This window comes from Euleptes europaea, chromosome 13 (assembly GCF_029931775.1).
Source record: "Euleptes europaea isolate rEulEur1 chromosome 13, rEulEur1.hap1, whole genome shotgun sequence".
In the NCBI taxonomy this organism is placed as follows: domain Eukaryota; kingdom Metazoa; phylum Chordata; class Lepidosauria; order Squamata; family Sphaerodactylidae; genus Euleptes; species Euleptes europaea.
In genome coordinates, this window is record NC_079324.1 from 7,797,956 (window position 1) to 7,825,876 (window position 27,921).

At 43.5% G+C, this 27,921-nt stretch overlaps 1 protein-coding gene across 1 annotated transcript; it reads right to left on the minus strand.

Annotated features, from left to right (window-relative positions):
* Positions 1-27,910, minus strand: CHIC1 (cysteine rich hydrophobic domain 1). The gene is made up of 6 exons (XM_056859671.1): positions 27,729-27,910; positions 16,841-16,895; positions 6,042-6,197; positions 3,299-3,355; positions 1,717-1,776; positions 1-225 (listed from the first exon to the last, which is right to left on the minus strand). Exons 1-6 carry the CDS (start codon positions 27,899-27,901, stop codon positions 175-177), a joined length of 552 nt encoding a protein of 183 aa, XP_056715649.1. The 5' UTR covers positions 27,902-27,910; the 3' UTR covers positions 1-174.
* Positions 27,911-27,921: the final 11 nt, after the last annotated feature.

Consider the following 27,921-nt stretch of genomic DNA (forward strand, 5'->3'; position numbering starts at 1 on the left):
GTGCAAATTGTTTTCTTCTTAAAACAAAAGAAAGTAACATAGCAAAGAAGATATTCTGCCAAAGAACACATTTTTGAAAAAAATCACAGCAAAGCAGACCATCTTCTCTCCAACATCTCCTACAAGGCACTACGGCTAGGAAATGACAGGTAACGCGAAAGGTAACACTGCTCCTCAGTCAGGCCGAAATATGGGATATTTTGGTAAGAATTCTATTAGTATTACCTAAAGAAGGGAAAAGAACAAAACACAAAGATACATTAACAGGCACATTTCATCTATTTCAAGATGAGAACATTGGGCATGCTTTTGGATTTTATGCTAGGATGAAATATGCCCAAGAAGGCTTTGAGATTTTTTATCCACATCATGTAGGGCCTCTTTCACTGAAACCTCAAAGGCAGTTTCCATCTCTTAAGGGGACCACCAAGAGGGAAGGCATTGGTCCCAGCCGGGTGGCCCCCATGTCTCAGGGTAGGTGAACACGTCAGGATCGGCTGCTTCTTTGCCTGGGCAAAAGCTTTGCTTCCATGAAAGAAATGAAAAGTTATATTGCACAACAAAACCATGTAAGAGTAGGGTAGTCATTCACCACTGAAGTCCACCAGATCAAGAGCTTTGCACATTTGGTTTGTACACAGATAAAAAATATGTAACGGAACAACCCTGGCTCATCTACCAAGAATTCCAAGAGGACCACAGTTAAATGTTAGGGAATCAATCATTTAAAACTAAAAAATCTGCAACAGTGGTGAATGAAGGTGCAAGACTGCACAGTGATTTGAACTTGCTTTCTGCAAATAGGAGGGCTAATCATTTAAAGCCTAAAAGATACAGCTGAGATCTTTGCAATTTAGGGTTGCCAGCCTCCAGGTGGTGGCTGGACAGCTTCTGCTATTACAACTGATCTCCAGGCAACAGAGATCAGTTCCCCTAGAGAAAATGGCCGCTTCGGCATTTGGACTCTATGGCACTGAAGCCTCACCAAACCCTGCCCTCCTCAGGCGCCACCCATAAAATCTTGAGCTATTTCCCAACCTGAAGCTGGCAACCCTACTGCAACTCTAAAAGGCCCGGTGAGTTGCCCACCATCTCTGGCCCCCTAATGATCGTATTTACTTTCCAGAGTAAACCAGAATAATAAAGGACAGACGGCCCCATGGAAAAAGGAAGGCACAAGAAGGGGACAGTTCTGTTCAACAGAAGAAGGCATTTATACTGCCACTGTGTCGAGTGGGTGACCACTCACCTGACAGCCAGGAGGCCATTTCAGGTTTCTCTAGCTTATCTTATCCAAAGAAGGGAGGCAAGTTGAAGCAGAGGTTTTGGTTCTATGATCTTTAAGGTTCAAATGTGAAATGGCTCTTTAAGATGCATTTTCAGCAAACACACAACACTTGCAGTACAATAACCTAGACAGGACAAACAGGCAGCTTAAGAAGAAAGGTCGTATGCACCATTAGCAGCATACAGCCCTTTGGGCGCGCATTAACCTAAGGCTCCTTTGAGATGAGAAGTCTGTCCACGATATTCCCTGGACGGTTTCTCTAGGTTTACTCAAATGTAAGTCCCGCAGATTTCATGGGACTGACTCCCAAGAAAGCATGTAGGCCTTTGAACCTCTTATTGCTAGTAAATACCATAAAGTGACCAATCAGTTCAATGGAAAGAAAATTGGTTTTTGTAGCCAAAGACTGAAAAATAGGAAATACTTACATACTCCATCATATTGCTAGTTTCGCATTTCCTTTTGCTCAACTTCCAGTGCAAACCAAGCTGGGAAATAATTGACAACGTTTGGCACTAATCAATATTGGCGGCATAACATTAACATGACCATTTGTTTCTATGACTATTTCAGGGGTCCATTTACTAAGCTAGTCGCTATTCTGGAGACACAGAAGCACTTCAGGATGGTGAAACTGCTGCAAAGGCTACATTGGTAGCGGCAAGAGTTATCTCAGTCCTTATATCCCTCAAACATGAGATTTAAAACTACACTGCTGAAGATCAATGGATCAAGGAGCTTCTAAGGGATAAAGGAAAGGCAAAGCTCTGGCTGCATTCGTTAAAGATCTTCTTTTAATGGCCAGTTAGCACCACATAATACATGCCATGCTAGTACGTCCCTCTTTGATTGTGAACTAGCTGTGAATGTCATGAACCAGCCTCCAGCCTGCCACGCTTTTCCTTTATGTACAGACTACTTACCCTACTGCAGGAGCAGGTGGTATTTCCAGCATTAAGGGCCACATGGGAAACTTCTTACAAACTGGCAGCCTACAGGTAATCTGGATAGCTTATTTGCACACAATTTTACACAGAAGGACACAGCTGGGCCAGTCTCCTTTGAACCAGCTGCGTGTTTTCGGCAAGCTTTGGTGATCAACCTTCTTTGGAGATTTTTAAGCAGAGGCTGGATGCCCATCTGACAGCAATGCTGATTCTGTGATCTTAAGCAGATCATGAGAGGGAGGGCAGGAAGCGGTGAGTCAATGTTTTTCTCTTGTGGCCCTTTCTTACATGCCCAGGGTAATGCTGATTGCCACTTTGGGGTCAGGAAGCAATTTTCCTCCAGGCCAGATTGGCCAGGGATCCTTGGAGGGTTTTTGTTCCCACCTTCTGGACATGGAGTAGGGGTCACTGGGAATGTGGAAGGGGAGATAGTTGTGAATTTCCTGCATTGTGCAGGGGGTTGGACAAGATGACCCTAGAGGTCCCTTCCAACCCCATGATTCTATGATCAGCATCACTGGCACAATCAGCTCAAAATATTAAAATGCCAGGGTTTTACTCCATTAACCAAATAATATGCTCCCCTCCCCTGCAGGGGGAAAGAGGTATTTTCTAGCTATCTACAGCAGCTGCTCTGTTGTTAAGACTCCTTTCCACAATCAGCAGAATTAACCTTTTTTTTTCTGGTGTGCAATCCAAAATGCGATTCCAAAGATCTTAATGGAATCTTGCAGGCCACACAGAAGAGCGTCCAGTTCAGCGATCAGCTAGGTTCGAGTCCAGTAGCACCCTTAGAGACCAATGAGATTTTCAGGGTATGAGCTTTTGAGAGTTAAAGTTCTCTAGGGAGCTGTGACTCTTGAAAGCTTATACCCTGAAAATCCCATTGGTCTCTAAGGGTGCTACTGGACTCGAATCCAGCTCTTTCACTGCAGACCAACATGGCTATCCTCTGAAGCTATGGTTCAGCAATGTATCCCCAGTAAACCACATACAATCAACTTAAAATAATGGCATTCAACTTATAGCTGAAAAAGATCAACAAAACCCCTCCTTTGCTTACCTTATGATATAATCTGTTATTTTCCCATTCTAACAACTTGTGAATTGATCTTCTAGTCTAGAAAAGGAAGTCAGGATCATGTTAGAGTGTGATTTAGTTCCCTGTCTTAAACAGGACCCATGAAACTGGTCCCTGACTCAGATGGAAGGCCAATAAGGTTTTACACAAAGCAATTCTTCGTGTCTTGCTCCACTCCAGGAAAGTATGACACATGAAACACAGTACAAGAGAATAAGAGGCATGCAGCTTTCTCCCCCAATGTAGGAATGGAATCCTACCACTTGGGGTAGATGTTGTTGTTGTTTAGCCGTGGTGATACCAAACCCCCATCACTCTCCCTCCAGGGGAATCTCTCATCAGGAAATGGGAGACCATAATGTCTCAGGGGCCATCTCACATTTCTTAATTGGGGGATGGGTATGCTGGCATGCTCCTTTCAACCCTGCTGGCACAGAGGGTGCTAAAGGAGTGGCCGAGTTGTGCCCTACTCCCTATATCATAGCTGCAGTGGGGAACTCACGGGCCATCCGTATTTGAGGGCTCCTAAAAGAACATACCTGGCTCAGCCAAGAACCAAATGCTTGGACCAGAATTCCCTCTTGCCAGGGGGCAAAGGTCAAGGCAGTGATAAGAAGTGGGAGGTGGGTGTTAATAGAGCTTTGTAACACACTGCCTCAGTGTTTTGAAAATGTCAAATAGACAAGATGTTTATTGTCTGATTTAAAAACTGGAACTACCTTCCCAAAAGGTTTATTTTTAAAATATGCAACAGAAACGATTACTTGACTGATAGAGCATCTCCTGCATTTTCCAATGCATCTCTACACAAGTCATTACTTTGAATATACCTTTCTATGGGAAGAGGGCCAACTCAGGGGAGAAGCTTATATAGAGTTGCAACAGTCAGCAGAGACTCATGCAGAGATGCAATGGACAGTGTTCTCCATGGGCAGACAATTCTTTTACTCCTATGCACTGGGGAGTGTTTGGCGAACTCAGGGTTAGATGACACAGTACATTTTTCCAGGGTCTAGGGGTTCTGTGCTTCTCAGAAGCCTGTGGGCCTGATTCAGATCAGGTTTACACCCCCTACCCTGTGAAATGGTCCCAGGAAGCTACTATTTTGCCTGCTGGTGAAACGTGATTGATTACACATTAAGGTTTCCCAAGGGGCAAACAGCAGCTCCTTGGGAGTTTCAGGTTGAGAAAATGGCAAGGGGGTGTGGGTTTAAGCCCCTCTTCCCACACACCACAGTCCTACACAGAGCCAGCATGGTGTAGTGGTTAAGTGGTGGTTTGGAGCAGTGGAAGCTAATCTGATGAACCGGGCTGGTTTCCCCACTCCTACACATGAAGCCAGCTGATTGACCTTGGGCTAGTCACAGCTCTCCTAGAGCTCTTTCAGCCCTATGTACCTCACAGGGTGTCTGTTATGTGGAGGAGAAGTGAAGGTGATTGTAAGCTGGTTTGATTCTTCTTTAAGTGATAGAGAAAGTCGGCATATAAAAACCACCTGTTCTTCTTCTATTTTGAATGAGATTCTGAGCAAGCTTGGAAAACACAGGGGTGATCCAGCTGCCCTCCAAGTAGCCGTCTTCCCGTCTAAGGACAGTTTCTCCAACTTAAGTGGCTTTTCCTTCAATGGAAGAGCTGCTTAAGTCAGAAGGCTCCTTAGCATGGAGGAAAGCTTCAAAACGAAAGGTGGGGTATAAATATTTTAATTAATAAACAAACTTTGCTCAGTGGAGAAGTAGGATGGGGTTGGATCCACCCCACAGAATCCCCAGATTACATCTGTCATCCCAACCTGGGAAAAGCCTATCCTGAAGTTAGGCACAGTCAATCACACTCAGTCCAGAAGAATTGTCCACCCCACCACAGGCTGACTGGAAAGAAGCAAGGAAAGCCAGAGCAATGGGTTGGGTCCAGCCAGATTTTCCACTTGCCCAAGTCTCTTCCTCCCCTTTTCACCTGTGGACAAGCGGGTTAGATGCAACCTAGGAAGTCATGCAGAAATGCAGTGTGACTCCTCTCTAGAGGAGGGCATATGGTAGAGGACAGCAATGGTTCCCATCTTACCAGCCTCCCTTTTCTTCCTTCCCCCTCTTTTTATCTATTGCTGGGATATTAGGAATGAACAGCGCTATTGATTTTAATTGATGTTATGTATTGTATCAGTTTCATATTGCATTGGTTTTTAACTGCATAATAATGTTGGAGGAGGAGGAAGAGGAGGAATGGGAGGAAAAAAGGAAGAAGAGGAGGAAGAAGAAGAGATGGTTTTTTCTCTACCTTTTAAGAAGAATCAAACTGGCTTACAATCGCCTTCCCTTCCTCTCCTCATAACAGACACCTTGTGAGGTAGATAAGGCTGAGAGAGTTTGGAGAGAACTGTGACTAGCCCAAGTTCACCCAGCTGGCTTCATGTGTAGGAGTGGGCAAACCAATCCAGTTCACCAGATTAGAATCCACTGTTCTTAACAACTATACCACACTGGCTCACATTGACTTGTCGCGATAGAGTGGCCTAAAAGTCCTATAAACATTATTATTATTATTATTATTATTATTATTATTATTATTATTGATAGGTTCCACAGACTCACAGGGACATTCAGTATTTTTACTTATTGTGGCACCCAACTCGAGAAATGCTGCATTCCTTGATCAGTTCGGAAATGAAGGTCGCTAGTTAGCTGCAGGCCACTCCGGATAAGACCATTGCCTTGATCTGTATACTTACTCTTTTGTTAAGACATACAACAGGCCACAAGCTGCACCCCAGCGTACAACAGCAGCACAAACAGCCACAGAGAAGCCATTTTACACTGATGGGGAGATTCTTCTTTAAGCACGTGTTCACACGACTGATACTAGTCTTGAATTCTTCAGGGGCAACCTGCAAAGAAAAAAAAGGGTGTGTGTGAATTCGTATTGGGAATTAAATACAACTAAAAATATCTAAAGCAAAGAAATCCTATTTTGTATAGAACAAAAGTAAAATGTTCCAGGGCTCATTTAGCACAATTCTGGGTTTTAGAAAGAGTTACAGAAACCATATTTTTATAAAGGAAACAAGGCTACATCATAACAGACTGGCCCAGGAAAATGCACCATTTCCCTAATGATATGATACCATGTTGTGCATTGTTTAACATGTCATGTTTAACTCTTGCGCTTTGTTCAGACGACAGATCAATTCCAAAATTCTGCCATTCCCAGTCCTATTACATTGCTTATTAGATGTATCATTCTCTTGATTGCACTGATTTACTTTTTGGAGTCTGCCTTGAGTCTCAGTGAGAAAGGTGGAAAATAATTAAAACCAGAAAACTCTATCATCTGATAATCTATATCAAGTCATCAGCAGTAACTGCAGACATGGTATAGTATTTTTCTGCTACGCGGTCTTAAGTGTAGCAAGTGGTTGTTGTCTCTACCAAGTAGGAAGGCTCCCGCTGGATGAATTTGTGGGTAGATGAATTTGTTAACACTGAGCGAGGGGGTTATTCCCCTGACTATAGAGTTTCATGGCTAGAATATTCTTTAGGGAACATTTTATCTTTCCTGTTTGTTTTCCGTGGTTTGTAGATTTCATACCGCCAAGGGTCACGTGGCATTTTAAATACTCACAGCTCTCTTGAGGTATTTCATTTTATTTTTAAACTGTGATTCGTATATTAGTGTATCAAGGGTTTTTATTATTGATAAATACAACTCACTGAAGTTACATTTCTTCATGTACTGTGTGATAAGGGGTATATATGCTTAATCAAATGTTACTTACAAAAGTCTGTTCCATCGGATGGTTTCCAACAATTCCAAAATTGCTAAAATTTCTATTTTTGAGCATAGAGTGAACTCTTTATGGGAGTGTTACTGGAAATGTGTCAGTGATGCAGAGTGGAAGATTTTCAAGAAATTTTTTCAGCGCTATATTTTACCATGGAAATTTTTCTGCCCCATATATGTAAATATAGTCTTGTTTATCTATAGTTGTCAAAGCTTTTGTGCTACAAATCAATCACGATAGATGGGCTAAGTGTGAGAGACGAAGCATCGACAAACCCCAGGGCTTGTACGTAGAATCACAGAGTTGGAAGGGACCACCAGGGTCATCAAGTCCAACCCCCTGCACAATGCAGGAAATTCACAACTACCTCCCCCACAACACCTAATGACCAGAAGATGGCCAGGCTTGTACATGGTATATTTGCGTTCTTTTGCTGTCATTGTTTACATTGTTTAAAATTTTCTGATACAGATTTTCCTGGAAAACCCACAACACTAGACTGTGTGCACAACAAAAGCATCTTCTTTTAAACGAGAAAAGTACAGAAAGGGAATACATAGGGATAATTCAAATTATGCACAGCATGAGCTTGTTTTAGAGTCCCATCTCCTTCTGTAAACAAAGAATCGAGAAGGATAGAACACTCCAGCAATGCATGGAAGAATAGCTAGAGCTACAATCTTCAGTCTAAAGTACAAACAATCAACAGGATGGAGTAAGAGCATCCCAAAATATCAAGGTCCCCTACTGGCAGAAGGTAGATTTGAACTGGTGCCCTACCTATCGATCCGCCTTAATCACTATTTATTTATTTACTTACTTCATTTATGCCCTGCCTTTCTCCCCAATGGGGACCCAAAGCGGCTTGCAGCATTGTCCTTTTCTCTACTTTATTCTTACAACAACCCTGAGAGGTAGGTTAGGCTGAGAATATGTGTCTGGCCCAATGTTTCCTAGCAAGCTTTCATAGCAGAGTATGGATTCGAACCCAAGTCTCCCAGATCCTAGTCCAACACTCTAACCTCTAGACCAGCACCAGCTCTGCTTCCCCACAAGGTAACTGGTTAAGTTTTTATGGACACACTCCAGGTCCAAAAATGTAATCCCAGATAAAACTGAAACCCCTGCTGAATGTATTTTAGTTATTTATTGTGAAGTTCTTGTGGCTTTCACAGGGCTATTCAAAACTGAGCATTTACGGCTGTGGTAGACAATGATTCTCTATGTCACCCTGAGATACCTGGAAGGAGGGCAGAAAAAAAACCACTCTCTAATTTATTCATTTATTTAGCTTGTATCTCCTGCCTGCACAGATGGCTAAATACTATGAATCTTAAATGTATCTGCTATATCTTTTAACCGTATATGCTCAATGAATATCAGACAGAGAGAATATTTTGTAAATATTATTTCAAAATAAAATAAATTTTAAGTGACTCAACATCATTTCAACGTATTTATTTTATTTAATTCATTTATGCCACGCCTTTCTCCCCAAAGAGGACCCAAAGCGGCTTACATAATTTTCCTCTCCTCATTTTATCCTCACAACAACTCTGTGAGGTAGATTAGGCTATGAAACTTTTGAATTACGGAAGAAGTCTGACACCTTCTGGGGAAGAATGAGCTTGACCGCTGGACACGAGCACCTCTGATCAAAGTGGCCCATTGAGGTCAGCATCCTTCCTTCGGTTCTGAGCCCCATAATGAGGGATCCCAACCACAGGGATAGAAAGAAACTGCAGCTGCTCGTTATCATTCTAAGGTAGGGTTACCAACTACCAGGTGGGACCTGGAGATCACCTGGAATTACAACTGATCTCCAGACTCTAGAGGTTGGTTCCCCTGGAGAAAAGGGAAGATTTGGACAGCAGACTCTATGGCATTAAATCCAGCTGAGGCCCCTTCCCAAACCCTGTCCTCCCCCAGGCTCCACCCCCAAATCTCCAAGAATTTTCTAGCATGGAGTTAGCAACCACATTCTTAGGAACCTGCTGATCTTCCACAGAGTGCTTCAGAATTGTGCAAGGCTACAGTGTGAAGGAGCATCATGTCCGATGTCAAGATGGTTGCAAAATGAAACCAAAGCCCAGGGGCACCTTAAAGACCAGCCCTGAGCTGGTGGTAGCAGCTGCACTTAGCCTGCAGGGTCAGCTTAACTCATCCTAAGTGGCACCGGAAAGCCAGTTTTCCATGGGAAAAAACTTCTCTTTCAGCACCCTGCACTTTCATACCAAAGGATATGAAAAGTCTCCAGCAACAAAAAAATGCATCCTTTCCATTTTTACACCGCCCTTCCACTCAGGAACTCATGCAGCACACGTGGAGCTCCTTCACATTTTACTCTCACAACCACCCTGCGAGGAACGTTAGACTGAACTTTGCAACAGAGCATGGGGCTGAACCTGGATCTTCCCAGAACTGGCTTGAAACTCTAACCTTCGCATCACACTGGCTCTCTGCACGTGTGGCCAAGATTACTTTATTTTGAACAGTAAGATCTAGCCAAAGTGAAGCACCTGCCTTACACCTTCCTGGGGAAAACAAGGAGATTTAAAAAGCCCATCTGACCAGGCTGCATCCTAAATATATTTCTGAATTAAAAGACCACCAAACCAACCAAGATCTGTTCAAACGTGTATGAAGAACCTTCAAAGAAATTTGATACTGAAAGTCTTATAATCCGATTCCTGGGGTAATATTGAAAATGAGAAGAAAAATGAGCGCCAGGTTGCTTGGAAGCCTCCAGAAGATCATGAGGGAAGCAACTTACTGTATCATTAAAAAAAAAAATAGCTGAAGAGCAGCTTGCCCTTTCAGAAGCACACAGCACTGCAGTGGAAAATTCAAAGAAGACAAAGGCAATGAATGGAACTCAGGGGAGAGAATCCCGTTCCAAATGGGAAGCAGCTGGGCAGGGGGCCAGGAAGCCTGCAAGAGTAGACTCCATCCCTGCAATACATTGAAAACAGAAGGGTAGCTGCAAGCACACTGGCATTTAAAAAAAAACCTCAAACTCAGCCAGGGGAAGAGAGCTCTCCTGAAAGTTTACACAACATGACTCGCACCAGACACCACAAATGGCACCCACTGGCCAAGCTCCCGCTTCAACAAGAGACCTTTTTGGAGAGCAAAAATTTAGGGTCCAACACAGATCTGATCTTCCATGAAGGGGCAAAACTTTCATTCACCTCCTTGGGGCAAAAAAAGTAGTTTGCTAACCACACCGTCTAACATTGCCTGAGTCCACACACACACACACACACACACACAGCAGAAGTGAAGCTGTGGTAGTGGTGGAAACTGCTGTCAAGTCACAGCTGGCTTATGGTGACCCCATAGGGTTTTCAAGGCAAGAGACGTTCGGAGGTGGATTGCCATCGCCTGCCTCTGCGTAGCAACCCTGGAATTCCTTGGTGGTCTCTCATCCAAATACTAACCAGGGCGGACCTTGCTTAATTTCCCAGATCTGACGAGACTGGGCTAGCCTGGGCCATCCAGGTCAGGGCTGTGAAGTGGTAGGCTCTACCATTTCAGACTGTAGATGGGAGCAAAACACACAACATGTGAACTCGCTCACTCAAGAAGGAAGTCAGCACATAAGGGCCAAAGTTTCATGCCAAGCACACTCCATGTCATCGCAGGATGGGTTATTCTTGTTCTTAAACACTGACAGTGTTTTTACATTGGTTCTTTTAGCTGTACTGTTTTTAAATATTATTTGAATCGGATTCAACCCATGATTTGGATCCACAGGTGCCCTTTAATAAGCAGTGGATACTTCCTGTTGAAAAAACTACTAATTCCATGATAGGTCTATCCACCACCCCTTCGCCATGATGACTAAAAGGTCCATGTTCAGAAGGTGTTTGCTTCACACTCTGTTTGTTGGCTTCCCAGAGGCACTTGGTTGGTCCCGGGTGCAAACAGGATGCTGGACAAGATGCATCCTTGTTCTGATCCAGTGGGGCTGCTCTTATATTGACCAGCAGTCTATATAGAGTCCATCACCTCGCCACCTAATTCTGCTGACTGTGTGAATCCGGCCACTATCAATGGCAACTTTACAGGCCCACCATTACTCAAGGTGCAATGGAGCAACCTCAATTTTACAAAGAGGAGCAACCATGTCAAAAACTGAAGACTCGTACATTGCAGCATTTAAGAACTGGCAAATTATGTGGAGCCATGAGCTAATATACCCAGGAATAGTACAGCTGCATTGGAATGCAGAAGGTGGTGCCTTTTAAGTTGGAAGTATTTCCCAAAGGGCTGTAAGGTAACGGGATGGTCCTCAAAGAGCAAGGAAACAAGAATAGTGGTCTTCAGTACAACAAAGTTTAAGACCACTGGAATTTGTCTGGCTCCAAGGAAGAAATACAACAGCGACAACCCCAGACCACATTCTAAAAAGAGCTTCTGTCAGGCCCAACACACCATAAAAGAGACTGAGGGCAGAGGGAAGGGTCATAATATTTTACAACAGGATACAACAGCGGAAGAGAACAAGCAAAGCCCAGCAGGCCTGGCTCTGTGTTCTTTTGCCATTGTGATCACAGCCCTATCAATCACACCTTGCACTGAATCACAATACCAAGGGTAAGGTTTATGACTTACACTTCCCTGCATTGCACACCAATTTCCCCGTAGGAGCCCCGCTTGTTTTAAGATCAGGGCCGGAAGCTGGGCATTCCCCTGGAAGGCTCATTGATTGCTCCAGGTGAGAGGAAAATGGGAATCACAAGGATTTAAGGCCATATATCATGATGAGATACCCAACTTCATTCTCCAACAGAAAGCCTAAGCTCAGAACAAGCCTTCTCGTATCTGAGCATCCAATTCTACAACATATTATGAACAAAGCTATGAAGGAAAGGAAGCAGAGGAAAGCTCATTTAAAATGGATCACATGTTGTTGTTTTGTAAAAAATTACCATAATGTTAAAAATGGGGAAAAGGTGCCATGGGTTGTTGATGAGGTCTGTGTCCTATTTTGCATCTTTCCAACACATGGTTAAGAATTATGCACTTACTGATGTTATTATGGATTTACTGATTACGTACTAAGAAAAGGTAAACAAAAGACTCCAATCCAGCCCCGAACTACTTTCCATGAGAGTTTGGCCGAATATTTTTGTCTCATTCTGGCATTCAGTAAACTGTGCTGTTTATCAGCACCTACAAAAATGCTACAAAAGCAAGGAAACATCACTGTCCAAACACTTTTTAACTGGAACAATATAATGAATGAAATATGTGTATTCTCAATAGGTATAATATTGTGATTATATGACTTGGAATCTTCTTAGTATATAATTACTGTTCTAGCATTCTACGAACTTCATCCAAGCATTATTAAAAGATTCTATGTCTATATTTCTATTTCTGACATTAGCCATGTTAATTCTTCAGTTTCTACAACAAACAGACTTTCTCCATCTACTGACTAACACAGATATTCACAAATTCACTAAAAAACTGTCTATTGAAACCACATTGTATAGGACACCAGTTTCAATGCACTTTGTAGTCTACTCTACACTAAGTCATTGCTTTCATTTGACAAACAGACAGCTCTCTTCTCAACCTAGATTCTCCCCTTCCCCCCAGTTCCCTTATACTCAACAACAAGCCAGTACAGGTTAGTTATTGCTCATACGAAGTCATTTTCCCTAGTACGAAAGGAGCATGTCATCATTACCAGATCAGTGGCCTATTGAAGAAATCCACTATTATGTTAACAGCTTACTTTGTGCTCAAAGTTTAATTAAAATGAAAAAAGGCGTTTTTGAGAATCTTTGTTTTATATATTATTTTTATACAGGCACATCTCTGTACTTAAAACCACACCACCTGCAGCTAATAATTCAGTGGTTTACATTTGGAATGCATAAAGGAACCACAAACAGTTCCAGGTCTGCATTCAAAATAAGATGTTTCTCTCAACCAGAGATTTCAACTGTGCATTTATATGTCAACTTGAGAATGAGAATATTGTATACTGAACTGAATTTAGCCTCTGCAGAGGCTTCTCACTCATTAAAGTAGCAGGCCATTTCCCAATGAGGCAAAACATAAGGCCTGATGTGAAGAGTCATAGTTTTCCAGGCACTGCAAAATCTTGCCCTAGCAACAACCCAACACAGAAGACTCCAGGCCATCTATAAAACAATTTGTCATGTATCTCAGGACGGTTGAAAGATCTGTTGAACAGTCAGTAGAGTCTGAAATCACTCCCATCACTGCCCTTCCCTGGTCGTCTGATTTGTGACTTCTTCCAGCTGTCACAGATCAGCCTGGAGCATTCTCCTCCTAAGCCCAAAGCAAGGCCAGATCTACAAGTGCAACAGAACGAGTGGGTAGTAGATAGTAGCACTTAAGAGGGCAGGTGGATGACTCCCCTGTCGAATGCAGAGAGGTCTACAAATTCACTCACCAAGGTGAGTGCCGTTCTCTTTCTCTGGTGAGCACCTCCAAAGCTCAGCACCGGCCTCTCCTCTTCCCAATCTTGGAATCAAGAGAAGAGCAGAGTGGTCCTGGACACTCTGAAGCTCAAAAGAGAAGAGCCCACTTTTCCAGGCTGAGGTCAGCAGCCACCCCATCAGAGACCAGATACCAAAGCCTGCTGAAGTTTGTGGCCTTTGTAATGATCCCTTATATAATAGGGTCCCCTGCAAGCAGAAAATCAACATATCAGGGGGAAACCTTCTAATCCACTGCTCTCCCTGCTGTGCTTGTTTGCTGCTTGCATAGAGGGTTTTTTAAAAATAGCATGGCTCTAGCATGTCAACTTCCTGCAGCAGTACAGTCCATCCAGCTATCTCAGAACTCCACTATCTCGTTCTGCAGGAAGCGTATGGGCAACCTTTACTGAAGGAGTAATTTATTAATACTAAATAAATTTTACACAACTTACAGCCCAGGAAAGCACTCTCCAGTTCTTAACACAGAGACTCCAGTTGGTACAGAATGCCACAGCTCAATTATTATCAGGAGTTCAGTGGAGTATGCCCATAACACCCATTCTGCAGTCACTCTGTTGGCTGCCAATCAGTTATCGGGCTCAATTCAAAGTATTGGCTAAAACATACAAAGCCCTTCATGGCCTTGGTCCTGCATATCTGCAGGGTCGCCTCTCTTCCTCTGCCCCGCCATGACAGCTTTGGTCATCTCAGCAGGGCCTTCTGCAGGTGCCACTCTGCAAATGGGGAAAATCAACACCTGCCCGTAAACATATTGTGTCCTTCACTTTGTGGAATGGCCTGCCTGACGAGGTTAGGAAGGCTCCTGCTCTCCCGGCTTTCCACAGGCGATGCAGAAATGAATTATTCTAGAGGGCTTTCTTACACAGTAGCACTATACTGTGATGAAATGGTTCAGAAAGACGATCTGGTAAAGGGACAGGGACTGTGGATTATACTACTGTGTTCTGTTTGTTGCAATGAGTGTGCTCCAACTATGTAATTTCTGCATTGGTTAAAATGCCATGTTAAAATGCTTAGGCTTTGTTATCAGGTTTGTTTCGGCTGTTTTATATTTCTGGTTGGATCCTGATTTCTACAATTTAAATCCTATTGCACTGTTTACTGGATGCCCCCCATCCTATTTGACTTACACTATGTTATCTGCTGTCAAAGATAGGCTGTCAAAGATAGGAAATTTTGGAGGACTTTCATTCATAGGGTCGCCATGAGTTGGAAGTGACTTGACGGCACTTAACACACAACACACACACATGTTATCTGCCTTGAGAATCAGTGAGAAAGGTGGACCATAAATAACACAAAAATAAAAAAAACTTCTCCTAATCATCTCTCTCTATTACATTTTCCTCCAGCCCTGCCAAAAAGCTCTGGGTTCTCCCTTCCTTCATTTTATCCTCACAACAACCTTGTGAAGTTGTTTAGGATAAGAGAGAGAGAAAGAGCACAGCCAATGCAGGTCACCCAGTGTGCTTCAAGCCCGAGTGAGAATATGATTCTAGAGGCATCTTCCTGGCAAAAACTGCATAATCCAGGCATCAGTTGCTCCTGACGTCCCACGCTTTCTTTCGCACAGCTCAGGGACTGGAAATGCTTCTAAGGAGTCCCCTGCACCTATCGGCTGTAGGCTTGTGGGCTTCCTAGACACACCTGGTTGGCCACTGTGTGAACAGACTGCTGGACTTGATGGGCCTTAGTCTGATCCAGCAGGGCCTTTCTTATGTTCTTTTGTTAGGAGACAGTTCACTACCAATCTGGCCATATGGACCCATCCCACGGTGACTTGAAATGAGATTATTGTAAGGCACTTTACATAGGTCTACCCTTGCAGTCACCTTAGAAACTCTAGTTAGTACGGAATGCCACCACTCGGTTACTATCAGGAGCTAGGCAGCGAATGCATATTACACCCACTCTGCAGCCACTCCATTGGTTACCTAACACTTAGTGGGTTTGATTCAAGCTGCTGGTTACAACAGACCCTCATTCTCAGCAAAGCTTTCTGAAGGAGCCATCCCGCAAATATTGATAGATGTCTGTGCATAAGCATTCTCTGTTGCGGCTCCCACTTGATGCAACATGCCTGAGGAGGTCAGGAAGGCTCCCACACTACTTTCATTCCACACTCTGTGTAAAACAGTTCAGGACGGCCTTCTTTTTTGCATGGAATAAGGCTGTGGAATAATGAAATGGTTCAGGAAGGCACTTTTATAAAGGGAACACGACTGTACTCTATTTCACCGTTATTGTATACATTAAGGTCTTACAGCAGTGTCTTCTTCTTTTCTAAATCCATTTTCTGCATTTTTATGATATATCATGTCTGAATTTTTTGCATTGTTTCTAATTTTTGTAATCCTAATCCTATTGCATTGTTTACTGAATGTCTCATACCATTTGACCACACTGTTTTACATTGTGTAATCTGCACTGAGGCTCAGAGCGGAAGGCGGGCTATAAATGAAGAAAATAAACTCTGGAAATGCCCTGAATTAGGGCTTTATTTTAAGAATGCAGGAAATATTACTTGCTGTACTAAATTAGCTGGACCCAGGCACATTTTCTGCTGATACTGTCAGGAACAAACGTTAATAGTTATACCGTAATTCTTTTCTGATCAGAAATTTGCAAAACCTGGATCATCAAATAAGGTGCAAAAAATAGGAACCCCATTCCTTTTTTAAAAAACAAGGTATTTTTAAAAAAAATATGTGGCTGCTCTGTCATTAAGAACATTGTTATACAAGTGACACCAACTTCAGCTTGAATCTTTTAAAACACATCAAGCACGAAGGAAAAAAGTCAGTGGATCAAAGGGAAGATACAATCTATAATATGTTAATATACTTGAGCAGGCAATTCCAAACTAGCATCATCATTTAACGTTTGCATGAGTGTTTAAAATATGCAAGGCACTGTACAATGATAAAAGTGTATAGGTCTCTACCCATAAGATATGCTTGGCGAGCCGGTTATCAGGAAATAGAAATTAGCCCAGATATAAGAGAAACAGGGAGTTAAACTGATGTGGATTTCAGTAGGATGAAATGACTAACAGGGGTTCAAGAAACCTGCCAAGGATCCAAGATGCAGCCTGTTGCTAAATATATTTACTGGAATGTAGCTTTTCCTGTAATCAGTGAACACGTCTGCAAATAAAAGCATTTCAGTTTACAGCATTTGATATGAAGAACAGTTTTCAACATGAAGATATATAACCAGCTGAAGGGAAAGACACTTTTTAGGTTAAAGTTGGTAAAAACTTACCTTCCCTGTCAGAACAGAGGGAAATTCTGTGTCAAACTTGTTGCTCAAGCCAAACCTTAAAAACAAAAAAAGAAAAAGCATTTCCACCCAACTTAGGCTTCTTTCTTTTACCATGAGTTATACAATACTTGCTTTTATCTATAAAGCTTTCAAATGGGCACTAAAGTGAGCAGTTTGCAGAGGAACGCAGACATATTAATAGAAACTTTTTAGCAAGTAACTTCGAGACATTAGGAATTTAGGAACTGAGTGCCCATGCTCCTTATTACAGCTCACAAGCACCCAGCATTCAGTCTACCGGTTCACCACTTAAGCCTACAATTTGATTAACATTCGTTCGTTCCTTTAATGCTCATAGACCAATCAGTTGTGAGCATAGGGGAAAGGTACACTATTAGACAACATAATACTTAAATATACATGCTCAAATATAGGAATTACATTTACTGCTTTCATAAAACACCGCTAAAATTTTAGACATACAAAATTGTACACTTTAAAATTTAAGAATATCATTTAATGCCATGGACATAAATTTTGCAACTGCCAGATTCACGTTTGGATTGATGTCTATTGATAGCTTAACTACAAGTTCCTGTTTTTCAATAAGTCTTCATTTCTGAATATATTTAGTAATCCATTTTTCTCAGGCCGCATTATACTTTTTACAATTGATAAAGAAATGCCAGATGGTATCTAGCTCCCCTGATTTGCAGTCACAAAGCCACTTGATTAACTGTAAACTGATCTCATTTGGAATTATTATAAAGCTTGTAAATTAACAGTGTTCAGGGCGTAACCCCAACAACAATTTAGAACTATTATCCGCCAAAGCTCACTCCTCTTTGCCATGCTTTCCATGCATGAATGTGTGTGTGTGTAAAGTGCCGTCAAATCGCAGCCGACTTATGGCAACCCCTTTTGGGGTTTTCATGGCAAGAGACTAACAGAGGTGGTTTGCCAGTGCCTTCCTCTGCACAGCAACCCTGGTATTCCTTGGTGGTCTCCCATCCAAATACTAACCAGGGCTGACCCTGCTTAGCTTCTGAGATCTGACGAGATCAGGCTAGCCTGGGCCATCCAGGTCAGGGTCCATGCATGAATACTGATGTTGAAATATTTTAATAGTCACACCAGAGGATTTGTAATAGGATCACACAACAGTGGTACCTTGATTTCTCAGCTACATTCCAGTAAGTTGACTCTGGCTTCAGATACCAGTCTTGCCCCTTCTCTCATGCTTCAGGAAAGATGCTCATTGCTTTGTGTGTGCGTGTGTGTTTGTTTTTTACATGAAAGCATGATGCCCATTTATACTAAGCACATTCATCTTTTAAAACTGCTCTGGAATTTGGGGCTGTACATTGGTAATGGCACAGTGGCTAGCCAATAGATGCCTTCCACAACTGGCTCCAAACTCCTCCTCACCCAGAGACCAAAAAAAGGGGGGGATATAAGTAATGAATGCCACAATAATGTGGCAAACATCTATTAAAGCATTATATCTGCCTGTATTCCAGGTGAAGAACTTCAGCACTCTGAAGGACTATAAATCCAGTCACAGAATCTGGCATCAACTGCATGCACAATACAGACTTGTTAAAGAAAGTATCAAGGGCTTCTGTAAGCAGGTTCCTAGTTAAATGCATATTTTAAGGTGCAATTCTTTGATTTTGCTAAATAAAATAGTCTGAACATCAGACATCAATGTTACATTAGCTGTAATACTCAGGGCTGTATTTAAGAACAAATATTCAAAGCTATCTCTAGGGCTTTATCCAGAAACACAACACATGTGCCAGCTTAGACCTGTTTCAGATTCATCCAAAGCAGAATGAAATCTAAATCAGCCGTGGAAAGAAAAAGAAAAAGTATTCATGAGAGGAGGGGCTGTGCTGGTGATTGGAGGCAGTGCAGCTCCGCCCCCCCTTCAGGATTGCACGGTTAAAGTAGTCATAAAGACAACAGGGAAAAGTGACCAGGTTTAAAAAGCTTCCTTTCCATTTCAGCAAAGTGTTCTAGGTGACTCAAAAAACAACAACAAACAAATACTCCTACACCAACTCAAACTATAGGCCAGTCAATCTGACCTCTGTCCCAGGGAAGTTATTGGAGCAGATTTTTAAAAGGTCAATCTGCGAGCATCTGAAGGACAACTTGGTGATTCAAAGAAGCCAGCATGGATTTGTTCCTAACAGGTCCTGCCAGACCAAACTGGTTTCCTTCTTTGATCGAGTGATGAGCTTACTGGAATGTGGGAATCCTGTCGAGGTTGTTTACCTTGATTTAAGTAAAGCTGTTGACAGGGTCCCCTGTGATGTTCTGATAGATAAGCTGGAGCACTGCAGACTACACTGTAGGATAGTTAGGTGGATAGGGAACTGGTTGGAGAACCACACCCAAAGAGTAGTTGTCAATGATATTTCATGTGATTGGAGGGAGGTGTCCAGTGGGGTGCCGCAGGGCTTGGTTCTGGGCCCAGTACTTTTCAATATTTTTATAAATGATCTGGAGTGGAGGAACTACTCATTAAATCTGCAGATGACTCCAAATTGGGAGGATTAGTGAACACTCTGGAAGATAAAGATAGAATTCAACGAGATCTGAGCATACTGGGAAAGTGGGCAGATGTGAACAAGATGCAATTCAACAAGGATAAATGCAGGAAAGGATAAATGAAGGATAAATGCAGGAAAGCCGACAAGAGCTGAGAAGCATCCAGTTTGGGCAAACTTAGTGCACACAGACAAAGGGAAAATTGCTTCAGATTGCCCACATAGGAATTACTTAGACATGAAAGGGAATGGGAAAAAAATGATGGATAGCCACTTAAAGATACCCAAAGGCACATGCCAGGCAAGTCGAAAGAAAGAAACAGTGTGGAGGTGTTTCTGTGCTAATGCTAGAAGCCTCCAAGCAAAAATGGGGGAATTAGAGTGCATGGTTTTACGGGAAAACATAGATATAGTGAGCATTACAAAAACCTGGTGGAGGGGAGAGAACCAGTGGGATACGGTTATCCCTGGTTACAAACTCTATAGAAATGACAGGGAAGGGTGTATTGGAGGGGGTGTTGCTATGTATATCAAGGAAGGCATAGAGTCTAATAAACTAGAAACCAAAAAAAGGGCAGACTCATCCACAGAATCCTTGTGGGTGACGATTCTGGGCCCCAAAGGTAATTTAGGACTGGGGACATTCTTTCGGCCCTCTGATCAAAAGGCGCAGGATGATCTTGAGATGGAGAATTAAATCAGGGAACCAAGTAAAGGTGATGAAGAAGTAATAATGGGAGACTTTAACTACCCTCATATTGACTGGATAAATGTATGCTCCAGTCAAGCCAAGGAGATAAAATTTGTTTGTCGGTGAACCGGTTTGGTTTGTCTGCTCCTTGGCTTTGGGATTGGGAGTTTCTATTAAATTTACTGCCCTTTCTGCTGGTCTAGTTGCCTCTCTGGTTATCTGATCTGGGCCGGGCCAGGGTATGGAAGGTCTGAAAGGGCCAAAAGGAAGATGTAAATTAACCTTTCCCTTCCTTCCTGACATATTTTGGTAAGGCTTTTCTTATCCTTGGTCTCAATTAATATATCGTCCAGTGTTGAGCCAAACAACCGGCCGCCTTTAAAGGAGTAACCCAAACGGAATGATTTTGAGCCACAGTCCGCTGACCATGACCTGAGCCAAAGGGCTCTTCTGGATGCCGATAAAGCTGCTATGGACTTGGCAGAGAATGTCATAGAGTCCAGGGTGGCATCAACCATAATGTTTACAGCCTTTAAAACCCAGTTAAGACCATCTGACACCCTTCTGTTATCTTGTGGGACCGTCAATCAATTTTCTTGTCCACATGATGCATGCCCTGGCAAAAATAGCAGCTGTGGCAGAAGCTTGAATTGACATGGCAGAAGCTTCATGAGCTTTTTTATTAGCGTAGTCTGCTCTTCTGTCAAGTGGGTCTTTGATATTTTCTGCCCCATCCTCAGAAAGAAAGCCCGAAGATTGCAGGGCTGCGACTGGGGCGTCAAACAGGGGAACCTGAAGCAGGTCCATGGTGTGTGGTTCAAGGGAGTACAATTTTTTAGTAACGAGAGGGAATTTTTTTTAAGACATGGGTTTTTCCCACTCTGCCCTCAATAGGTCCTCAAAAGATTCTGGGAAGGGGACTGAGCATGACTGGGGCTTTAGTCTAGAAAAGAATTCCTTTGTTCCCCTGAATTTGGCCCTGTTCTTGGCCACTTCCGTGTCCTCACCCACAAGGAGGTCCAATGCTGCTAGCACCTTAGTAAGCATAGCTTGGTAATCCTTCCCAATAAAGAGGCGAGACTGTTGGTCTTGTTCTTTTACACCCTCCCCTTCTTCCTCCTCTCCCAAGGAAAATTCCCCTTTGTAGAGAGGGGGTGGCTGGTTCCAGCCCTACTAGTACTCTGCAGTGGAGCCTTCCTAGCCGCCTTGGTGGGCCAGGCATGGCTAGTCTCCCCTGTGCGTTCTCTATCCATATCACCAGAACGCATAGATCCCATAGCAGGAAAAAGAGAGGACACCCTTGAGCCCATCCATCTTGGCTATGAACTGGAGCTTTGGGGCTATGGTCAGGTAGCTGAAGAAGATAAAGCGGAAGTTGAATCAAGACAAGACAGGGGGAATGCGGGTCGATGGGAAGGCTGATTTTCTAGAGCACGAGTCGCAAAAGCGCGGCTCCCGATCCCCATGCGGCTCTTTGAGCCGCAGAGTGTGGCTCTTTCCAGTCCCACCCAGCTGGCCGGCGGGGGTTTGAAGCGCTTCCCACCCCTTCCACCTGTCCAGAACTTCCAAGGGCCCTCCCGGTTTCCAGCCCCGCCCCTTTCCTCTCTGGCGGGTGGTCTGGTCGGGGGGCCGTCTGGTGTCCGTCAGGGCCCGTCTTCCCGCTGGCCGGCCCGAGAGCTACCTCCCCCCGGGGCCTCCTCTAGGCCACCCTTCTTTGGCGCCCCTCTCCCTTGTTGTAAGGGCCGCCTGGTGCTGGAGCCGTCGGCGTCTGCGCACTGGCCCGCTGGGGCGTTGCCCTGCCCCGGGTCGCTCCTGGCCTCGCTTCTCAGCGCCGGCATGCTGGCCAGGATGGCTGTCGGGGGCCCCGTCGCTCGCCCCTCCCTGCTCGGCCCGGCATCGCGGCTTGGCTCCGTCCACGCCACGCTCCCGCCGCGCTGCGCCACCTGTTCCCCAGGCTCGGAGGTAAGTTGGGTGTGGGGCCCGTCAGTGTCCGCCTGGGGCAGTCCTGGGTTGGGTCTTGAGGGAAGGTAGGAAGGAGCCCAGGCGGCGGCGAGGAGGAGGAGGTCTTGGATTTGCCACCCAAATGCACATTTTCCCCATCCAGATTCTCAAAACTCTGCATGGGGGTTATTGGCCATTTGTGAATGGGAGGTTTTGCATCGGATTTGCCACTCAGATGCACATTTTCCCCATCCAGATTCTCAAAACTCTGCATGAGGGTTATTGGCCATTTATGAATGGGAGGTTTTGCATTGGATTTGCCACTCAGATGCACAACTCAACAATAAGCCCCCCTGCAGAGTTTTGAGAATGAAGATGGGGAAAATGTACAGTGTTTGTCAGTCATTGTCATGATTTAATTTTATGGATGCCTTACTTACTTTTTTCCCTCCTCAGAGGCCATGTCTACCCACTGGCTTTCTTGTCGGTAGACCTGTACTCCGAGGAGGGGGAAAAGTCCCCCTTCAGAGGCCGAGTCTACCAATTGGCTTCTATGGGCCTCCGGAGGCCAGGTCTACTACCAAGAAAGCCAATGGGTAGACCTGGCCTCCCAATGGGACTCAGCCGGAGGCCAGGTCTACCAATAAGCTTTTATGGCTGTAGACCAGGCCTCCAGACGAGGACTTCGGATGGGGAGGGGGAAATGGCAGGGACTTACAATTTAATTTTTATCAATAAAAAAGATCATTATTAAGTATGATATCAAGTTTTATTCAGTGTACCTAATTAAGACTTAAAACTTTAATTAAAGTTTATTAAGTTAATAAACAGTGTACCTACCTATATAGTTTAAGTTTAAGAAATTTGGCTCTCAAAAGAAATCTCAATTGTTGTACTGTTGATATTTGGCTCTTTTGACTAATGAGTTTGCCAACCCCTGTTCTAGAGGAACATTTGTCCTGGTCAGAATGGAGCTGGCATTTTCAGAGCAGGTCAAGAGCTTGGGAGTGCTCATGGACCCAACCTTGCAGTTTGAAAAGAAGGCTGACACAGCTGCCAAGAGTGCAGTCTATAAGTTGCACTTGGTTCAGCAGTTCGCTCACATTTTAGACTCAGCCGATACTCACCCATGCTTTTGTGACCTTACGGTTGGATTACTTTAATGTGGTGTACGTTGGGCTTTCCTTGAAGACAACCCAAAAACTACAGGTGGTACAGAATGTGCAGCCCCATTATTGCAAGGGTTAGCCAATGGGATTCATCTTAAAATAACTACACTGGCGTCCAGTTTGTTTCCGAGTCCAATTTAAGATGCTGGTTATGACTTTAAAGCCCTTCTAAGCCGACCATCTGCATTTTTCATTATGTAGCATGAGGCTGTATATTCATGCAATGTTTAATTTTTTTGGTAACTGAATTCTATTAATCTGTTTACAATGTCATGCTTTTCCAGAGGTTTATGTAAGATTATTTTGGGCAATTTTTCTATCTAGAAGTTATTATCTCAGATGCTTAGTTTTGCAGTTCTCAAAACTGTGAATTTGTCTGCAGAGATAACATGCCTCTTCTTCACAGCAAATATGTTATAAAATAAACATACGAAGTTAATAAAAAGCCCTTAATCCCATTGATTTTTTGCAAATATATGTGCAAAGAATCAACCCCTTACCTCTTAAATGCTAAGTTTCAAGAAGTTCAATGAATAGAGTGTTTGGAGTGGAATAAATCTGCACAAGGGGCTAAGTGTGAGGAAGGAGGGGCAAGCAGTAAAAATGAAAGTGAAACCATATGAGTAGAATATTCCCTAAGTCTTGGGATCTTTGTGTGTATAGTCTGAGGTTTATCATATTATTTTCTCCCTGGTTATAAGAAGACTTCTTAGATTTCAATCCTGTGTTTGGATCCAAGAGATAACAAATGCCATAAGCAGAAAAAAATTAGTTAGCAAGGAAGTGTCAAAAAGGTAATGGATTAAAAAAAACATGGATCATTTTGTAAAAACCAGGAATAACAACGAAATAAAATAAAATAAAAAAATGAGTAAAGAAGGACAGGATCACCACCCAATCAGGGATTTTTCCCCCCTCACCCTCCAGGAAATATATTTTATAATCCCCAAAGAGATAGTGAGCAAAATATTTTAGGCAAGGATAAGAAAAAACTGTGATGGAAAATGGATATAATAAATAATGAATTGTTGAAAGACAGATTCAGCAATAGCAATCAAGAATTTTTTTTTTTAAGAGTAAAAAATAAATTAGATGCATTGTGAGTACTACAGAACTCAGTTTGTGCGCAGCGTCTAACTTGCTGTTGCAGTATTGGGGGCTATAACAAGGACCAATGCATATTCTCATAAATTCTACCAAAAATGTGCTGCATTTTTTAATACCAAAAAAGTCTGAATGCATGAAAATTAATGCTAAATAACTAATAATAAACCTAAGGATTTTTAAGTTTTAAGACTGTGCTTGCTAATTAATAAAAAGTTTAGAAGGAACATTTTTAAAACATAGAAAGAATACCTAAATGCATTAAAAAAGAAAGAAAAGGCACTCTTCTTACAATACCTATGTTATGTTATTAAACCTTTTTCTTCATATTAAGCAATATCTAACAGATTGTTAAATTGGTTCTTGTCGGTTATCCGGGCTGTGTGACCGTGGTCTTGGTATTTTCTTTCCTGACGTTTCGCCAGCAGCTGTGGCAGGCATCTTCAGAGGTGTAACACTGAAGGACAGTGTCTCTCAGTGTCAAGTGTGTAGGAAGAGTAATATCTAGTCAGAAAGGGGTTGGGTTTGAGCTGAATCATTGTCCTGCAAAAAGTATCAAAGGTAATGTGCTAATCATTGTCCTGTAAGTATCAAGATAATGTGCTAATGAGGGTGTAGTATGTTAATATGGAACCATTGTATCCTGAAGTGATCTGTTAATGTGTGAAATCCAAAGCTAATCTGCATGGCTATTGTGGACTTTAGTCTTTGTTAGTCTGGAGGTTTTCAGGACAGGAAGCCAAGCCTTATTCATTCTTAAACTCTCTTCTTTTCTGTTAAAGTTGTGCTAATGTTTATGAATTTCAATGGCTTCTCTGTGCAATCTGACAAAATAGTTGGTAGAACTGTCCAGTCTTTCAGTGTCTTGAAATAAGACCCTGTGTCCTGTTTGTGTCAGTCCATGTTCAGCCACCGCTGATTTCTCAGGTTGGCCAAGTCTGCAGTATCTTTCATATTTTTTTATCCTTGTTTGTATGCTGCGTTTTGTGGTCCCGATGTAAACTTGTCCACAACTGCAAGGTATACGATATACTCCTTTGAAGATGCCTGCCACAGCTGCTGGCGAAACATCAGGAAAGAAAATACCAAGACCACAGTCACACAGCCTGGATAACCTACAAGAACCAATGAACTCTGACTGTGAAACCCTTCGAAAATAGATTGTTAAATGTTAGTGCAATTTTTACCCCTTCCCTCTGCCCAGCCCACATGTCTACTGGACCACGTAGGCCCTGTGACCCTGGGAATAAACTTTCCTAGGGGTCTCAAAGGGCTGCTGAGGAAGGCAGAAAAGACCCAGGCTCCTTGTATCCACATATTGTGGGAGAAAAACCAATGATTAACAATTAGAGATTTTACAAAAATGTATCTATACTTTGAATCAAAATGAAGACAATTCACATTAGATTAAAAAAACAATATTAATAATAATGTTTTTTACCTCATAGTTTTTTTTAAAAGGCTTGTTTTTATGGGAGAAACGCTCAGGAAATGCAAGCCCTGGGGGGGGGGAATCCAGGGCCCCCACTTGAGTGCATTTAATATGTTCTGCAGAACTACCAAAGATGTTCAGTAGGGATGCCAGCTTCCAGATGGGGCCTGGGGATCCTCCAGAATTACAGCTCATCTCCAGACTACAGAGATCAATTCCCCTGGAGAAAATGGATGCTTTGGAGGGTGGACTCTATGGTATTGTACCCCACTAAGGCCCCTTTCCTCCCCAGGCTCCACCCTCAAATCTCCACGAGTTTCCCAACCTGGATCTGGCAACCCTACCCCTACCTCCAATCCCCTGCTGATGACTGGAAACTCTAATGTTCAGCAACCATCCATATTTACAATCGCTACACTTCATAAAATTTAGCAGCATGTTTTTCCCTCTCTGCACTGCAGCATATGAGCCAAGGGACCGAATAACGCAAAGTGGTGGTGGTGGGAACAACACACAAAGCAAAACAGTGGGCTGGACAGGCCAGTTTAGTTTTGCAGCAATTCAGAGAGGCCACCGGGAGCAGAAGAGATTGCTTTCCATTACCCTCATCAGGTTTACTGTTGCGCATGTACTAGTTTGGGAAGCCTTTAACCAATTTCTTTTACATGTGCATCGACTGGGCTTTAGACTGCTTTCCTCTACAGAGTAATCCGGTCACAAACTTTCTCCTCATCCCAGCCAGTAAAAAAGGGGAAAAATATTAAATGAGATTTATTTAGACAGATGAGAGCCACCATCAGAGTCATAAAAGCAGTTCAACTAAAGTGCATGATGGGGAGATACTAAGACTAAGTCATATGGTATACGGTGCTTAGTGAAATCCTGACATCTAGAATTCTGTTTGCCTGCATCCTGCTCCACCGGCCTGAGCAGTAGGCGACTCCCCCCAAACACACCACATGGGGCTCTTGCCTTAAATCCAGATCTCGACTTTGTACATCTGTCTCTGGTGTACACTTGTTTATATATTTACTTTAATGATACTGTTCATATGGCCAACAGTTGTTTATATCCTCCCCCAACTGTTTGTGGAGTTCACTGGCTGGTCAGGACGGTCCAGCAGCGGAAATTACGGAGTTATGCCATCTTGTTTTTATAATATGCAGTATGAATTTTTAAATTATGTTTTAATATAGATGTTTTTAATATGGATTTTTAATTGATGTTTTATATTGATGTTGTGAGCTGCCCTGAGCCCGACTTGCCGGGAATGAGGGCAGGATATAAATGTAAATAATAAATAAACAAACAGAATATGAACACTGATCCATTCAGATCCAGAAGTATTTCCCTATATGGGTGAGATGTACAGAGAAAGCTGGTTGAGGCAAAGGAAAAACACTCTGCATGTGGTCAGACGCTTTGGTCTGTATGGCTAACATGCCTCACTACTGAAACTAGGTTCCAGAAGAGGTCCTTTACACATGCTCAGAGGCCTGTCTCTGCTTCACAGACAATCCACCTGGCCTAGTACTGAATGTGAGGCTCCGGGAATGGCTCTGGGCACATCCTTAAGGGCTCTCGGCTACCCGATGTTGGGCACAGACGCCTTCAGTCACACGACCTACCCCTGAATAAAAGGGGTTCCTACAACAGCAACACTCTGCACACGCTCTTGGACTTCCCATGCCCTAGTACTGAAGGCAGGCGCCAGGAGAAGCCCGCTGCGCGCGCACACGCACGCTCAGAGACCCGGCCTGTTTCCAATTCAATTCGCAATGGGGGGAAAGGGGGAGTTTCGGGAAAGGCGCTCTGCACACCCTCAGAGGCTCAATGACGCCTTTGCGCACGCGCACACACGCCCCAGGGGCTTCGGGAGCCGCTCCCCGCAACCTCTCGGGGACACTCTCGCGAGAAGGATGCCCGCGCCTGAGCCCCGCCCCTCCCGAGCCTCGGCCCCGCCCCCGCCCTCCCCGCCCCTCCCCGAGGTCCTTACACAGTGATATGCCCGGCGCCCCTCACAGCCACGGGTTCGGGCGCGTCCCGGGGCCGCGGCAGCTCCTGGCTCCTCACCACAGTTTCGGACTCCTCGCCGCCCTCCTCCTCCTCCTCTTCCTCCAGCTCGTAGATGGTGTCAAAGTCCGCCATGTTGGGGAGCAGGACGCTCATGGCCCCCTGACGCCGCTGCG

Bases quoted from the DNA above. Each gene is read 5' to 3' on its own strand.
- CHIC1 (XM_056859671.1), bottom strand. From the start codon at position 27,901: ATGAGCGTCCTGCTCCCCAACATGGCGGACTTTGACACCATCTACGAG. The intron at 16,896-27,728 runs GTAAGGACCTCG...TTTGTTTTTAAG, and splicing joins GGCGCCGGGCATATCACTGT to GTTTGGCTTGAGCAACAAGT. The intron at 3,356-6,041 runs GTAAGTATACAG...TTCCTTTTCTAG, and splicing joins TTGTATGTCTTAACAAAAGA to ACTAGAAGATCAATTCACAA.